At 32.6% G+C, this 18,561-nt stretch overlaps 1 protein-coding gene across 1 annotated transcript; it reads left to right on the top strand.

The window, feature by feature from the left end:
* Positions 1-6,451: 6,451 nt before the first annotated feature.
* Positions 6,452-9,522, top strand: LOC7489445 (eukaryotic translation initiation factor 5A). The gene is made up of 5 exons (XM_002325100.4): positions 6,452-6,780; positions 8,149-8,271; positions 8,364-8,420; positions 8,888-8,962; positions 9,115-9,522. The coding sequence occupies exons 1-5, from the start codon at positions 6,658-6,660 to the stop codon at positions 9,217-9,219; spliced, it is 483 nt and encodes a 160-aa protein (XP_002325136.1). The 5' UTR covers positions 6,452-6,657; the 3' UTR covers positions 9,220-9,522.
* Positions 9,523-18,561: the final 9,039 nt, after the last annotated feature.

The following is an 18,561-nucleotide window of genomic DNA, read 5'->3' as shown; positions in this document are numbered from 1 at the left end:
AAATTTGAGGATGAAATTAAAAATATTTTTCAATTTGAAATAAAATTTTCAAATTAGAAAATTAAAATTAAGAAAACATTAACCAAATCTAAAGGGAAAATAAATTGAAGGGCTGCTGTGAATTTTTTTAAGGGCATCACACAAAACGAGGTGGAAGAGAGAGAAAAGAAGAAGAAAAAAATCAAATTGGCCCCAAACTAGATAGAATCGTCATGACGAGCTGTCTAGAAAAGAAGTGCATGTCGAGACAAATCAAATGAGATAGCGAAACAACAATTTTGACCATCAGAATCAGTCGCATACATTATTCGAAAACAATGGAGCGACTGATACGAGCAACACAAGCATCAATAATTTTTTGGTTTTTATTTATTTATTAAAATACAACATTGCTTCTATGACCAAATAATTATTATAAAAAAAATATTATAAAATTAAAAATAATCCCCTACATTCATACTGCTTTTAGAATTTTGAATTCAAAGGCAATAAAGTTATTAAATTGAAAAAATAAAAAAACCCTAAATCATAATTAAGTGTTTTTTTTATTTTAAATGTAATCAATTAATTTAACCATGTTAAAAATTATAAAAATATCAATATGTCCCTTAACAATTCTAGAATGATAAATGAACTCGTGAAAAGATCATTTAACCCTCAAAACCCAATGCATCTAAATTTTTGATTAAAGACAAATAATAATAATAATAATAATAATAATTTGATTGTAGCAATTAATAATTTTGTATATCTAATGCAGTTTAGAGTTTTTGTTAACGCACATTTCCCTTTTTCTTTTCTCTTGATTTATGCTTGTGTGAAGAACAAATGATGTTCTTCAATAAATTTGCTCCTACTTAAGACCAATTTCTCTCTCTTATCCAATTGAAGGTGTGCCATCCATTTTGAGAACGACGAAGCAATTCACCAAAGCGATGGTTTTGGACTCGAGCTCGCATGATTTGACATTTGAAGTGGTGATTGCATGGATGGAATGGAGATTTTAACCAACTAGACTTAGCTTTCTCCCTACCAAACTGTCTCCACTCTCTATAATAGAGCGTTGTGAAGTGAAATAAAGTAAAAACTGTGGTAAAATATCCTCGACAATGGTGAAATAACTCCAGGGAAAAGTGTCACGCACCCGTTTTCTCTCTTCTTGTATGTTTCGCCATTGCTTGTCTATAGCATCAGCGTCGATGACTCCAAATCATTCCTCAATGTTTCCTTTCTTTGTCAATCAACAAAGAAAGGAAAAAGAAAAAAGAAAAGAGCAGAAAAGTTGGGCTCGATTAGTTGTTTGATTGAACTGATTTTAATGCTGGTCGGTTGGTCCAATGGGAATATCTGAAATTTCCTTATTGCCTTTTCTGGTTGCTCTCGAGAGGAAGCAAGCTTAATCATATTCATGGATGGTTGAAGTTGCTGTTGTGGCAGTATTCAGCTCGTATTTCTTTTCTTATTCAGCCGACCTGGAGTTTTTTTCCGGATAAATTGCTAGCAGTATCCTAGAATTATATGTGTGTATTTTTATTAATATAGTTGTCCGGGTCAACTTCTGTGCATCTTGGTTATTTTCACAGATCCTAAAGTTAATAATCATATAAGCATCCAGTGGCTTTGAGATTTGTAACATTTAAATTGATAATCTTTTAAAAATAAATCCAGAATCTAACCAATTAAACTACGTTTCTTATCTTATAACTATATTTACTGAGATAGTTGGATGTTGCAGCTTTTCCAAAAAAATAATTTAATTATTGCTGTAAGATCCAATAACTCTTGATGACATGATCTACTTGTAGAAACATTACTAGTCTAGAGACTTACGGCTCCTGGAAGTGCTTAGCCTCGGTTTACTATGCTGTGTCAGGACGACAAATTCCATGGATCAAAGACATGCATGGCATGCTTGTTATTATCATGAAATTGCTTATATCAACAAGAGCCTGCCTGTTCATGCTTTTTCTCGATTCAACTTGTTTGTGGCAGCTGAAGCTTTTCATCGTTTAAAGTCGTAAATTTATCATAATCTCATCTTTGCACCTCTCAGATAGCAGACATCTTAAGGAGGTGATTATTCTGAAACTGCTGTTAACTTGAAGAATGACAGGTGAGAAATTGTACAGGAAAAATAGCAAGTAAATCCAATATCTATTTCCAGTTCTTCATGGGTTTGATGCGGGTGCATTCCTGGTAAATCCAATATCCAGATCCACCGATGAATTTGGATTAACAAAGCTTAAAGACCTGAGCTCAGTCCGAAGAAGTCGACGAAGCTGAAAATGCTTGTACAGATCTGTTTGCGTCTGGTTTCCAAAGCATCAACGGTTCAGGATTTGAACCTTTGTACCAAACGTTATGACCGAATTTTTTTTTTAATTATGAATGTCCAGATCTTTTAAAAATATCAGATTAATAATTATATAAACTTTTAATAATTTTAAAAAAAATATTATAACACTCAAATTAATAAACTTAAAATATAAATTCAAAATCTAACTAATTAAATTATACCTTCTCTTTATTTTTTCATCATCACCAATTTACTTACAAGCACAATCTGCACGTGTGTTTGGCACTATATTTCAAAAGTATTTTTAAAAAAATTTAATTTTTTTTTAAATTAATATGTTTTTGATATTTTTAAATATTTTGATGTGCTGATCTTAAAAATAATTTTAAAAAAATAAAAAAATATTATTGATATATTTTTCTGACTAAAAAATACTTTAAAAAATAACCACAACCACCATTCCAAAAACTATCAGCCCAAAAACTATCAGACTGCTTCTACTTTTTGGGGATTGGCATAATTGATTCTCCATTATCACGTTAATATTATATTTACCATTAAATCCTAATTCTTTCCATAAACTATTATTATCAATGAGTACCATCAAATTTTAATCTTTCCCTTTAGCTATTTCTTTGTCTTCTTATCAACAGCTTAAAGTTGCTGAGCATAATTTCTGTTTCTACTTTTTTTTTCAAGTATTTTCTATTTGAAAAAATATTAAATTAATTTTTTTTTATAATTCTAATGTACTGATTTTTAAAATAAAAAAAATAAAAAATAACTTTAATATATTTTTTAATAAAAAACTATTTTACACTGTAATCCCAAAAATCCCAGACATAGGGGTGTCCTTTGATCCTGCCATTGATATTATACTGTGAAGTTTTTAAGAGTGTTTTCTGAAAAATAGCACCTCTCGAACAAGTTTTGGAAAACTAAGCATATTTCTAAAAAGTTTTGAGAAATAGGATATTTTAGTTTATTAATAGCAATTTATTTAGGCTATGTTTGTTTCTTGGAATTCACTTTTAGAGAAATTATTTTTTAAACTTTCCTGTGTTTGTTTGTCATTAGAAAAGTTGGTCAACGAAAAGTACTTTCCAGTCAAAGAAAAATTTGGCTTGGTTTCCAAGAAAGTGTTTTCCTGAAAATTTTGGACAGAAAACACTTTCCGGAAGTTGTGAAAAATTTAGAAATGTCATATTATTTGCTGATTATATCAAATTTGGTCCTCAAACTTTTGATTACTATATATATTTTGTTTTGAATATTTATTTTTCAATTTCATCTCTTAAAATTTAATTTTTATATTAACTTTGGTCCTTATTTTTATAATTGTTATTTGCTTTTTCCTTATAATTTTTTATTGGAATTTTTTATGTATCAAATTCAATCCTCATTCTTTTGATTGTTACTTATTTTATTTGAAATAATTTATGAAATGTTAATTATTATTATTTTAATTTCTTCATCTTTCATTTTTTTTTTAGATTTGATCTTTATTATTTTGATTATTATTTATTTTATTTGAGATAATTTATGAAATTATATTTTTTTTCAATTTCATTCTCATTTAACTTTTTAATTTGTAAGATTTGTTCCTCATTATTTTAATAAACTTGAGAAAAATAAAATATTAATAAATTATTTTCTAACTCATTTTCCATGACATAACCAAACACTGGAAAGTGTTTTCCAACTTATTTTCCATTACATTGCCAAACATCAGAAAATAATTCACTTTCCCGGAATTCACTATCCCAGAATTCACTTTCCAAAAAGAAACTACTTTCTATCAAACAAATGGAATTCTAATAAATTTTTTTAACTTGTTAAGTTAATTAATCATTAATAATAAAAATAATTAGTTGTAGTTAATTTAAATTTCAATAAAATTCCTTATTTATAATAATTATGAGTAAAACTTTGAGAATATTTAATAGCACTATTTTATGAGTTAGGTTTTAATTCCATATCTTCTTAGTTTAATTTTATCAAATTTAATCATATCTAATATCAGATGTATTCATCAATAACCAAAGGCACCTGGAAAAATAATTAGTTATTTTAAATAAAAATAAATTAAACTATTAAAAAACACCATTTTTTTTTATGGAATAGTTTAGCTCATTTAGTAAATTAGAAAAAAAAATTATTTGAAATTATCAACCCAAACTGGAATTATATTCGTCTTTTTTTTTTTCACATAGTAGCATGTTGGATTCATTCTTATAATAATACTTTTAACTATACTGGTATGAATATGTTATGGAGTAACGAATTTATTTTTACTTGGAGTAATACGAGCTAGTAATTTTTAGTCTTATTATTTTATTTTATTTAATCATCTTGATATAGGGGTGATCATTTTCGGTTCGGTTCGGTTTTTATTAAAAAAAATAACTAAACTGATTTTTTTTAAAAAAAACCCGAAACCGGTTCAAACCGACTGGTTTCGGGTCGGTTTGGTTTTTTGGACAAAACCAGTTCAAACTGGTTTGGCTCGGTTTTTTTGGTTTGACTCGGTTTTTCCGGTTTGGGTTCGGTTTGTTTTTTCAGTTTTAGGTTTATAAAACCGAACCGGTCGGTTTTTTTTCAAAATTTTAATCGGTTTTTTTCACAGTTCGGTTTTTCAGTTATTTTTTTTTCTGATTTTCTCGATTTAATCAGTTTTTTAGTTATTTTGCTTACCCCTGTCATAGCGTATGGTCTATTTATTTTGCTGGGTTTTTATGCTAGATGACCACCATAATAAAAGATGTGTATTTTGAGAATATCTGACATGTGGGAATCCTAGCATCTTGGCCTTAAGCACCAGATGCTACTCATAAATACAGAAGAAGATGCACGAAAACAAAAATAGAAAATATGCCTAGGAATATATATATAAAACATCTTGCTGGAAAAATCAGTGGACTACAGCAATTGGAAAAAATGAAGAATATGTTGACAAAGCATCCCTTCCAAAGTCCCAGAAGAAGAGAGAACGAGAAAAAAAAATCGTCAAGGAAATTAAAGAGAAAGGCAAAGGAAAGTTACAAGAGGAAAAAAAAAAAGGTCATCACTGAAAAGAGTCGAGAAAATAGAATTAGTAAATTCGAATTCTTTCAGCTTTTTATTACTATATCCTTTTTGAAGAATTTTTTTTTTAAAGATTTGATATCTGTAAAACGTTGAGAGTAGGGGTGAGCAAAAAAACCGGAAAACCGAGAAAACTGGAAAAAAAATAACCGAAAAAACCGAACCGAAAAAAAACCGATTAAACCGATTAAATTTTTGAAAAAACCGGCCAGTTCGGTTCGGTTTCGGTTTTATAACCAAAAAACCGAAAAAACCGAACCGAAACCGACAAAAAACCGGAAAAAACCGAGCCAAACCGGAAAAACCGAGCCAAAACCGAGCCAAACCGAAAAAACCGAGCTAAACCGAAAAAAACGGAGCCAAAACCGGAAAAAACCGAGCCAAAACCGAGAAAACCAAGCCAAAACCGGAAAAACCGAGCCAAACCGGTTTGAACCGGTTTTTTCCCTAAAAAAACCGAACCGAACCGAAACCGGTCGGTTTGACCCGGTTTCTGTTTTTTTTTTCAAAAAAAATTTTGGTTTGATTACTTTTTTTGATAAAAACCGAACCGAACCGAAAATGATCACCCCTAGTTGAGAGATATCTTTTAAAATATTATTTTGATATATTTTTTAGTAAAATTTATTTTAAAAAATAACTGTTTTAAACATCTCTGAATGCTTTCTTTACCATTATCAAATTTCAAAGTTATCAATAAAACATATAAAAAAAAAAGTGTTGTTATTCTAAAAATGTAGTCACAATGATTGAGATATTATATTATAATTATAATGAAACATGTAACGTGTGACTTGATTTTCAAGCATTTGATTAGAATTTAAAATGTAATTTAATTTATTATATAAATTAATTTAAAAAATAATATTACCACAGAATAAAAAAATTATATGAATTATTCACATTTAACCTGGAGTGTTTTTTTCTCCCCCAACCATCCTTGAAATTTAAATAAGATGCAGTAAAACCAATATATATTTATATTACATAAAAAAATACAAAATTTCGAAAAGAAAGATATAAAAGAAGTGGGAAGCTAAGCTAAGCTAAACTCAAGGAAAGGATCCAACGGTCAAGATTGGACGAAAACATTAACCAGGGTTGAGAAGGTGTTGTCTCCAAACTCAAACTCTCTCAATCTTTTTATCTGTCTATCTATATCGAAGGAAGGCATAAAATAGAAGTGGCGGTGCCCTGTCCTCTTCTGTCTCGAGAAGTCATCACCCTCTTCCATTATTTTTTCCTCCTCTGCTCGAGAGAGAACCGAACCAACCAACATGTCGGACGAGGAGCACCACTTTGAATCAAAGGCTGATGCAGGAGCCTCCAAGACTTACCCTCAGCAAGCTGGTACTATCCGCAAGAATGGCTATATAGTCATCAAGAACCGTCCTTGCAAGGTCTTATCTCCTCTTTTTCTCTCTCTTTTTTTTTATGTTCTTGTTATGGATTCTATCTGGGTTTTTGTTTTTTCTTTCCAGATCTCAGTGTGCTCTTTGTAAATTGATTAATAAGTCATGCTATTTACAAAGGTGATTTTTTAAAAAAAAATCAAAAAGTGATTTTTATCCGAGTTAATACTTGGATTTGTTTAGAATTAATTATATCTTTTTGGGGATGTTTCAAAAAAAAGAAGAGAGAGTTGATTTTGATGTTGATGGTGTATCCTGAGAATTGTTCTTCTCCTGTAGGGGTTTCGTGTGTCAAAAAATTTGTAATTTTTAAATTATGTTTATGTGTGGCTTTGTTTCGCGTGTGTGCACCTTTTTATGGTAGATTTAAAGGTCGATGTCTTTATGTGCTATTTGTGACAAGATTTCAGACAGTGGGAATTAGCGTATCAAAACCTTAGAAAATTTTGAGCTTTCACAGGCTGCATGTGGGTGGTGCCCCTCGAGTCTACCTTGGTTATGGCACTTTAGTATCAGAGAATCCTCGCAATGTAACAATCAAAAGATAATACATGGGTGGATAAAAAATGGCATGGAGTGATTTAATTTTACTCCACTGATTCATCTTGCCATGCCATCCAGGGAATTTAATACAGTGCGACCATACAAGGGTCTTTTTTGTTTCTATGTACTAAAAATTAGCTGGAACAATGGAGTCTTTTTCACAAAAGTAAAGATGCCTCAAAGTCTTAGCTTTCATATGTTTGCCAAATCTCATAACTTATTGAAAATCCCCAAATTTCCAGAGTTTGGTTAAAAAAAGTTGCATGTAACCCTAGATCATAAATACCCCCATAAGCATATATAATTGCTTCAGTGAGAACTGGATCTGAACCTGCAGTGCAACAATTGTTGTTTGGAATTTATCATCGTTCCAATAGTAACAATGGTCCTTGATCATGACCAAATGTGGATTGAATGTCATGCTGGACAGACGTGTGAAATTGCAGCTCTGTGAAATTGTTTTCATGCCTGTGTGGAGTGCTGCAACTTAGTGTCTCTTGCAAGACATCTTCCAAAACAATGATATTAGCTTGCATGTCTGCAAATATCACTAAAAACATCAATACCAATAGGTGTGTATCAGAGGATTATTTAGATAGGTGGTGGTGCTCTCTTTGGTTGGTTCAGATGGCATCACGTATAGTTATAACTAGGTATAAGGTGCCATCTCCCATGCATGCTAAAACAAGCTTATATGTGCAGCTGTGAAGTTTGGGTGCAAAATGCTTTAATGATGATTAGCTTCTATCAACAGTTCTTTATTTTCTTGCTCTGCCCAATAATAATGAGTTTTTGTTCATTTGAAAAGTACAGGTTGTTGAGGTTTCCACCTCAAAGACAGGCAAGCATGGACATGCTAAGTGCCACTTTGTGGGGATTGATATATTTAATGGGAAAAAGCTTGAAGATATCGTTCCTTCATCTCACAACTGTGATGTAATACTCTTTGCTAATCTCACAGTTTATATATGTTTATTTCTTGTTACAAGTTCCTTTGTTCTTGTTTTGATAAATTTCTGTTTTGACAGGTTCCCCATGTTAATCGTACTGATTATCAGCTGATTGATATCTCTGAAGATGGCTTTGTAAGTTTGTTTAATTTCTACTGTTCAAGTAAATTTTGTCTTGTGCTGATTACTAGTCTGGCTGCCCTATCTGTTTAATGGGACAAGTTGGGAAGCTTTGCCTATAATCTATTGCATGCCTTTTTGTAATGAATAAATTTCAACTGGGAAAACTACTGTGATTTTTTCATCTCCATGTATAGAAGGCTTGGAATTTAATTTTGATGTGTAGTGCTAAACTATGTGAGACCCAAGGTTCTATGGTGTAAATCCAACTGAAACTAGAAGCATAAATTGCTAATTTCAACTATGGAACTATTAATATCAATATTTTTCTGATGTATATTAAATAATGACTTGCTTCAGGGAAGGCTGTAGAATACTAGAAAGGAGAAAATGGCAAAAACTATGGTTTCCAATTGAGTTGGTTGTCTTGTTTTTTAGCTTTGTTATAGTGACTTAACTAATTGATGTTTAAATTCATGTAGGTGAGTCTTTTGACTGAAAATGGAAATACCAAGGATGATCTGAGGCTTCCCACTGATGATAGTCTGCTTACTCCGGTATTTTACTGGCATCCCTTTTTCTGGTCCCTGCTTCGTGTCTTGACTTGCTTGTGCATTAATATTTGTTGAGCCTTTCTCTGTTTCCATAGGCTCTAGTTGGTTTTCATTCCGAAAACTGAAATTTTGTTTTTGTTATTTTGTGTATATAGATTAAAGATGGGTTTGGTGAAGGAAAGGACCTTGTGGTGACTGTCATGTCTGCCATGGGAGAGGAGCAGATCTGTGCCCTTAAGGACATTGGTCCAAAAAATTGAATATGATGCTGTAGCAGCAGCTATAGCCTGATGGCAAAGCGAGTTTTATGTTGCTAACAAGGATTTTTATCCACTATGCGTTGTGTACAACAAACTTATAAGACAGTATTTTAGATATGTCATTAAAACTCGCAAGGCATGTCATGGAGGTGGAAGAGGACACAGGAGATGCTTATTCCCTGATGAAGGGAACTAGGTTTTCAGCAGGATGGAATTTATATATATATATATATATATCTACTTCACATTTGTCTGTGCTACTTAAAGATAAATAAAGGTTTGTGCTCAACCCTTTTCCGTACAGCTCGTACAGCAATAGATTTAAAGAGCCAATTCATTTCTATCGTCGTTGTCACCAAAGGCATGCTGTGATTATTCTGTCTGTTATGAGAAATCTTGTGCCGTGCTGTGTCTGGATCCAGCCTCAAATCACAACACCAGTTATAGCTGGATCAGGTGGAGTGTGCTACCTTTGTGATTATTTTTAGTTTGGCTATGAGAAATCGCTTGCCCTGGCTGCATTTCTTAAAGCGTTGGAAATTTTCCCTGGTTAATCCTCGGCTAAACTGGGAAACCGCAAATTTCAACTCCCTGGTCAATCATCCAATATCTGTACACACAGGCTAGTGAGTAGTTTGTAGGGTCACAAAGGAAAGGTCATGTTGGGTCGAAAGGCAGGCTAGTGCTGTTGGTCAGATTTAGGTGCTGCCAGCCCAAGCGTTTACATGTTCAGGTCATGACTCAACACGAAGTTTTGCCTGAGGCACGTGCTAATGTCATTACTTCATTGAAATCGCACGTTGATTGGTTGAGATGATTTTTCCGGATCAACGGAAATTTCAATCTTGGCACCTGGAATCACAAGTTTAGTCTGGTTAAACTTTTGTTTCTTCCAGGACGAACCTGTGACAGCTTATCCCCTTTTTTTTTTTATGATAACATCTTTAGTGCGTGGTTGTGTTATATTGCGGTGGAAGGGCATGCATTTGAAAGATGATTTACCACCCAAAATTCGCCTTTCGTTTATTAGAAATGTCAGGCTGCAAAAGATGCAAAATGCTCTTAAAGATTCAATCATCTAGCTTACGGCCATGATACGCCTTGTGGATGACATGTGACTACGGCTTATGAGCGTCGAAACCTCGAAAGAGGATGGTGGTTGCTCTAGTTATGGTGAACCTTAACATGTTTACTGGATAAAGCCACATTGCCGAGCTTTTGTTTCTTCCTTTTCTTATTTCAAGGCTTTCGAGATAAATCAATTTACCACCTTCATGTGTTCAACACAGATATCAAATAAAGTATTAGTTTTTAGGCTACAATCTACACACAACAATATGCCTTTTTCAATCATTCTTGCTCCTCGAGAAATTTGATGCCAGCCTTGGTTATTTCTGTGACGACCACCCTGGTAATTCATTTCTAAACGGACAAGCATAACTTTTCTTTTATCACTGCCAGCGACCATGATATTATCAGACAAATATCCAGCTTACAAAAGGTTGGCTATTGCAGTCCAAGGTAATTTGAAGGAGGAAAAAAACTACTTTAGTGGCGTCAATATTTGAGGTAAAATCTTCTCTACAAGTTTATCTAATTATTTCATACATATCTTAATGTGCCATACAACTTGCAAGCAAAGCAATAACGTAGCAATATGTTACACCATGTAGTGTAGAAATGTAACGTAATTGTGTATCACTGCTATATAGCAGGAACAAAAAAGAAAAAAGATACGATGGGAACTCGCCAATAAATCATGATTGGGAATCTTTAATACCAGTAGAGGAATTTCCATGGATGTGTAAGAACTAAATCCCCAAGATGTGATTATTCGGGGAAGAACCTTGAAGCCCTTCACGGGATCATGCAGCAAAATAACAGAAGCTGACATAATCATACCTATCTGAATCTGAATCTAATGCAATTATTGCCATAGCAGCAGCAATTATGACAATATCATTTACCATTGAAGCTTTCAATTTGTTCTTCACAGGAAAATATCAACAGAGAGCAGAAAACACTAGGGATGATGAAGCTAGAAGAGCAGCAATTGATGCTGGGAGGTATGCATAGGCATATGCATACATGAGATTATCTGCAGCACTTAAAGAACCGAGCACAATATAAGAAACAAGGAGTTTGAAGGTCGGAGGAGTGGGAGAACTATCAACAAAGAAGTATGAAGGAAACAGAATTAACGCTGTTAAAGACCACCCAGCAACTGCCATCCATGAAATGATCCACTTGCTTTCACCCCCATTTGAATAATAGACCCGTGTTAGAAGGCTTGACGCAGGAAATGAGCACTGCCGCGGTGCTTAAAGCTAGAACAATCCAGTGTGAGATTGGCTTTCTTTTGTATGCTTCTTTAATAGTGTGCTCCAAGCTGAGGATTTTGTCCCGCAATGAGACTGGAGGTTTTGGCGATCCCTCCATTATTTCTTCTTATAATGATCAAGGATCATGAGAAATATGATCAAAACAACTAAATTAAAATCAAGTACATTCTTAGGAAAGGCTGTTGAAGTAAGTCCATGTACGTGTGCGTGCATGAGCTTGTGTTTACTAGTCTTTTAGGGTAAGTTACACAACCTCCTTCTCTCCCGACAGGGCAATTAGAAGTGGTTTCTCCAGTTCAGAAGAGCCAGTAACGATGAATAGATCAAAATCTAGATAAATAAGCTCAGCAGAATTCATCCTCGATAACAATGCAGTATTAAAAACATCCACAGTAAAACAATGCTTGATGTCTTGTATGATACAAGAGAATCTACCATTAAAAGACACTCTTCTAAAGCATCACCACAAAAAATAAAAAGGAAATGTGCAAGTAGGGAAGAGATCTCCACATTCCACCAAATTTTGAGCTATTAGAAGTAAGATGTACAAGGCCACACAATCACCACAGGAGCAAGGAAAGGTTAACCTCAAACAAATGAGCAGACCATCATGTTTTTACCACGCTTGAAACAAGCCCAAGGTTAAACCTCAAAACTGCATAAATGATCGGATCCCGCAGAACGACAATAGACCATATCACATCAAAACCTCAACTCACAGTGATGAAATCTTCGAAATTCGAAGATTTGATTTTTTTTTTATGGGCTCCGTGAAGCTCCCCCAGGTGTTAGGGCCCAATTAGAGCTTGTATGCATTCTGGCTTGGACATACCATCCTGCTTAATGCTCTTTTGGAACGGGTCGATTTGGACCCCTAGAAACCCTTGACCTAATAAATCCAAAAGATTCATCATGAAATTGGGTCCATAAGAACCAAAAAGACAATTCCCCAAAAAAAGATTGCATAGAAGCTCCAGAGTCCAGACTCGATCGTAGTCGTACCTTAATCACCTTGAACTTAACCTTGGTTTGATCCTCGAGCACCCTAGCCCCAACATAGTGATCCAACCACAGCGTAGAGATCCAACCCCCCATGTGCATTTCGAGCCTGGTTTGAGCTTGATTGTGCCCATTTTCTAACATCCTGAATCCAATTTGATTTCAAAAACATATATAGGGTGGTGAATTAAAAAACATTTTTGAAAATAATTCATTTTTAGTTTTCAGCCACATGTTATTTTATTGAAAACAAACAACTTTTCAAAACTGGAAATCAGAAAACAAAAATAATGTTAAACATCCCTTTAGTTTTCTATAAATCGATCATTTAGTTGCCATGGATCTTATTAGTGGAAACCTCTTCTTTTTTCTTTTTCATTGTTTTAGATCATCTAGCTTTTATTTTGTGTATGTAGATTTAGATTATATTACCTATTTAACTCGTGCTTCACCGTAGGTATAATATTTTTCTTTTCAGTAAAAAAATAAATAATAAGCTTTTCTAACATGTTTTTTGATATAAAAAAATTCTCAACCATAAATTAAAATTCTTATACACACATCTAATTAAATAAATCAATATTTGATCATGAGGTTGAGAATGAATGCATAGAAGACAAACCCAAAAAAAACAAAAAAACAAAATTCTCAATTAAAAAAATATTGAGTGATGAAACTAGAATTTTTAAAAAAAATCAATGAAAAAAAATTAAATCAACCTGCAAACCCCGTGGCAATGGGCATAGGACTGATAAAAAGAAGAATGAAAAAAAAACATGAAGACCAATTAAAAAAATCAAATGTTGAAGGATAAAAATTAAAATAAATCAATTTTATAAAAGAACCTAGAAATATCAAAATCAACTTGTGTTAACATTTAAAACATGTGACTTTGATCATGAGGTCATGACTAAACTTATTGAAGGCAAACAAAAAATCAAGAAAAATTCTTAGTAAAAACAATGTTTAGGGATGCAATGTTTTTTTTTAAATGCAATAAAAAAGGGATCCAAAACAAACAAAAAATATAGCAATAAAAAGAATGAGGACCAAATTTGACATAAAAATAAATTAAAATCAAATGTTGAGGGATGAAATTGAAAACAAAATTCAATTAGTAAAAGCTTTAAGAAAATAAAAAAAATAAGGACCAAATTTGATATAAAAATAAAATAAAACCAAATGATGAGGGATGTAATTGAATAAAAAATTAATCAAAAGAATATGTAAAAAAAAATAACAATAAAAAAAATAAGGACCAAACTGGATATAAAAAATAAATGAGAAAACTCCCTCACACTTTGGTAAGAGAAGAGAGAGAAAAAAGGAAGGAGAGGAAAAAAGTTTACCGTAGTCAAACTGTCTCTCCACCGCACACATGTTGTACCACCAGGAAAAGAACGTCGGTATGCTTCCAATGCCTCCATGTAAGGCAGGGTTTCATCGTCGTAAGACGCCATATGAGTCGTCCGAAAGGAGACGAGCGACGTCCATTTGCTGGCGCGTGCGTGGCACTCGCAACCACCTTTTCTCTTTATTAATATTTTATATTTATAAAACAACTAAATCCCTTATAGAACTTGAGAATAACAACAACAAAAAAATCAATAGCAAAAGACCAAAATGCCCCTACAAGGGAGTTCTAATCCTTTTTTAACATAAGAGCATTTAAGTAATTGCATTGTGCATAAAAAATTGAAATGTCTATAAAGCCCCTATACAAGAGTGTTGGGATCCCGAATATCATACACGCAGCAAAAACAATAAAAAAAATATTTGGAAGTCTCTATTATCCCATTAGACAGATCTAGAATTGTTTAAGGACTTGTTACTTGAAGATATGATCTTCTTCAGCTTTGAACAATTTTTTAAAGGCTAATTTTTCGCAAACCACAAATCGTCCAATTGTCCGGCCTTCAATGGTAATCCACACGATCCACTAGTGAGAAATCTCCTAAATCCCTATTTAGGAGAGAGGGATTTCCATTCCTAGAGTGTTAGCTCTCTATTATGTAACTTACATAGTTTTTCTGTCTAATAGACAACCACAAAAAAATAAGAGGCATAACTTATAATTTACAGGGAAATATGAAAAAGCCTATAAATTGGCAAAATATCAAATTTTCCCTTGAATAATTTATATATATTAATTCAAGACAATTTTATAAATTAACTCAATCAAGTCCTTACTTGATTTTTCTAGGTCTAGAAATATAATTCATGTATTAATTATATTCTAGTCCCTAATTTTTTAAGTATATTTTAATCAAGTCATACTTAATTCAATCATCCCAATTTAATTTATGACTAATGGTTCTTAATTCAATCATCCCAGTTTCATACTGTTTGAGAATATATGAAATATTTTTCTTAATTTATTTAGGGTGATAAAATCATTTCTTAATTACTTAAGTATTTTCAAGTAGTTCATGTTATAACCAATGTTTGTCTTTTCGTTGTCTCAATTAAGATAACGTGTAATAATATTAAAAAAATAAAAATATATATATTATTTTAATATATTTTTAAATAAAAACAATTGAAAAGAAACAAATATTATAATATCAAACAATTCTTGAATCAACGGTGGTAGTAAAAGAACTGTGGTGTCATCAGGGAATATTCGACGATCTTTTCAAGCTAACAACTGATTCTCTTCTGCAGAGTAACATGCATCTGAGAACTTTGTTAGCCTTGCAGGGGACGTGGACAGAGTGACATGACATGGGTGGATATTTATCAAATCTTAGCCCTCACGTTGTTTTCTCATTGGAGACTAGCTTAGAAAAAGGTTTTTATTATTATATTAATATATTCGAGTCAGAATAAAAAAAATAGCATCTTCTCTTTTTTTTCTTTTAAAAAATTTATTTTCCTTGACGTTACCTATCAGGTTTGGATCCCTAAAAAGTAAAAACTTCGCTAGGTTAACTTAATTTTTTATATAAAAAAAATTATATAATTTAACTAAAAATATAATTTCTCCATGTAGGTATAAGAGTAATTGTCTTGCACAAGGGATGAAGCACAATGCACACCTAGTTGATCTTTTTATTTCGAAGGAATTATCTTACATAAGAACGAAGAATTTAGGAGACTTTTATCATCTTTAGGAAGGAGACTTAAGTGAAGAATTTTAGCTTCAAAATCTCAAATTTTTAATCATAATTTAGTCCCTATATTTTATCAAACTAAATTAATTAGTGCCTATAGTTTATCGAACTAAATTAACTAGTCATTCTAGCATGAAAATTATTTAACAATCTTCTAACCAGAGTTACACCATCATTTTCCTAACTGATCTGGTTTTTTTTTTTAACACCTAAAATATCTATCTCTCTCCGAAATACCCAACATATCAATATTTCAAAAACTGATACAAAATTATATGTACTATTAAATTATTTCTCATTCAAGAATTAACAAAAACTAAGCCTTGTGGTGTTTTGTAGCTGAAATCATAGTTTACTCTCTCACGAATCAATGTGAATTGAAGTAGTAATACTTTTTAAAATTTTTAATTTGATCCTCGAGTTTTTTTCTTTGCACAATTAATCTCTTATGAGTCTAAATTAGTATCTAATTGCATGTTTTTTGAGAGACAGGGTTGAATTGAAAGATAGATGACTGAAGTGAAAAACACGGGTAACATAAGTGGCACTTTCAAATTTGTTCGTGAAGTATATTTTAGTCCCCCGTCTTTATTTTTTTGCTATAAAACGATCGGTCTCTTTAATTTTTTAAAAAATACATTTTGGCATCAAATTTTATTTTCCTCATTTTCAATTTTTTTTTCATGGGAGGAGAGAGGGGAGTTGTCGGATTCCGGTGAAGAGAGAGAGTTTTTTGTTGGCGACGATTCCGATCATCAAACAGGTTAAAATTGGTGTTAACGGGTTCCACTAGATGAAGAGAGTTTTATAGTGGTTGTTTTAAGCCTAAATGTAGCCTTAAAAACCAAATATAGGTCAAGGATGCAATATTTGTTCCTGTTAGAATTAGAGGTTTGGGCCCTTTTTGGGTTTATTAGGCTGATAAGTTGGTGTCTTGGTGTTTAAAGGGTGTTTTTGTTGTTGAGATGTGTTGAAAAATGAGTTTTTTATGTAGCTCTAATTTTCCAGCTATCACAATAGTGGTCGGATTCTAGGCTGGTAGGCGACGTGTCGTCTACCTATTTAAAAATAAAAATAAAAAGGGGCAAGCGACAAGTTATTCGCCCCTCTAAAAAGGAAAAAAAGATAGTATGCCCAAGCGCACATGCCTAAGCTTCAAGGCCCACGCGCTCAGACTTTTTTTTTAGCCTTTTCTAAATATTGATTATTTTTTAATTATATTGAGTGTCTTTAATTTTTCATGGGATCAATATGATTCATATGTGTGTGTGTGTGTGTGTATATATATTAAAATTTTATTTTCTTATGATATTTTTAATATTTGCAACCTTACATAATATTTTTTTACCTTCTATTTTATTCAATAAATTTTATGTGTTTATCAGTTTCTATTACAAATTAATTTTAATAAACAAATTCATTAAACACAACCGAGTAAACGTCTCGTGTTGTGCTATTAAATATCTTGATCTATATTTATCTCTTGATTTTTGCACTTTTGTTTTCATTTATCATCATTTTTTTTTCTATTTAATTATCCTGACCTCATTATCCAGGACGCATGACAGACACGTAATCTTAACATATCTCATGTCTAGGTCACGAATTTCGCGTGTTAACCTAGCTTTTTTCATAATAATATTTTTTTCTTATTTTTTTTTTGTTATTGTTGCCTCATCTTTTATCATATTATTAAATTAATCAAAATTTAACTCAATTATTGAATCTCTCTCACTCAAGGTTGTTAAAATCGCGATTCAACTCGTAAAATCGTACGATTTTACGAGTTAATGTAGGCTTTACGTGCTAAATCGTCTATAAAACTCGGAATCGGGTAAAATCGGGTCAAAATCAGGTAAAATCGGGTAAAATCGCATCAAATCGCGATTTTACACCCGATTGAACGATTTTGGCCGCAGGAAATAAAGATGCAATTCAGCTGCCAAGTGTCGACTGCCTATTGGCTTTACCAGATCAAAAGCAATTCACATTTGACATTTCACTGAAACAAATCAGTCTTCTTCAGATTCACCGTTCACAAACTTAAATCAAAGAATCAGAACATAAAAAACCCCTAAAATCAAAATCCTCAGCCACTCAGTCTCTTAATCTCTTTCTCTCAACCACCGTCCACCTCCACAACAGCCCTCGCCCCTCATCTTTTTTATTTTTCCACCATCGACGGCGTCCTTTTCAGCAGCCACCGTGAGACCCAGAGTCCACCCAACAACAACGGCGTCTCTCCGTTCTTCACCAGGTAAGTTACTCTGTTTTTCTGGTTTCATCTCCTACAGAAATTCACCGGTTCTCTCTTCTCTGTCGATAACTACCTGCGTCTCTTTTTCCCTGCTGTTTCTTACTTTGATGTTAATATTCACTGGTACTTCTTTGATTGAATTCGCAGGCTCCAACCTTGACTGCAATATTGATCTGCATCTGCTCAGCCTCGGTGCTCATTGCTCAGAACAGAGGTAAGCTTCTTAGTTTCTTACCATGTCCGTTTCTTTACAGTTTAATGATGTTAATTGTTAAAGATTAATATTTTGATTCAAAGTTTCTGTGACTCTGTTAGTCTGTCTAATGTCTATTGTTGAGAGTTTGATTGTGAATTTTAGATTCAAATTTAATCGTGCGTGTGTGTGACTCTGTTTTAGATTCAATGTTGCATTGCTGCGGCTGCTGAGTTGTGAATTGTGATTTTGTGATGAATGGATTTATAGTAGAAATAGGTGTTGTCATTCCACGTGAAAGATGCTTGGTATTTATTGTTTACTTGGTATTACATTGTTCAATGTGATTCATGTGAATTGCTAAGAAAGATGCTATAAATGCATAATTCGGTATACTGTTCTTGCATTATGTATTTTGTTCAATCAATTAGTATTCTG

The sequence above is a fragment of the Populus trichocarpa genome, chromosome 18 (assembly GCF_000002775.5).
Source record: "Populus trichocarpa isolate Nisqually-1 chromosome 18, P.trichocarpa_v4.1, whole genome shotgun sequence".
Classification (NCBI taxonomy): domain Eukaryota; kingdom Viridiplantae; phylum Streptophyta; class Magnoliopsida; order Malpighiales; family Salicaceae; genus Populus; species Populus trichocarpa.
The sequence above is the reverse complement of the archived record's forward strand: the minus strand, read 5'-3'. Positions and strand labels throughout refer to the sequence as shown.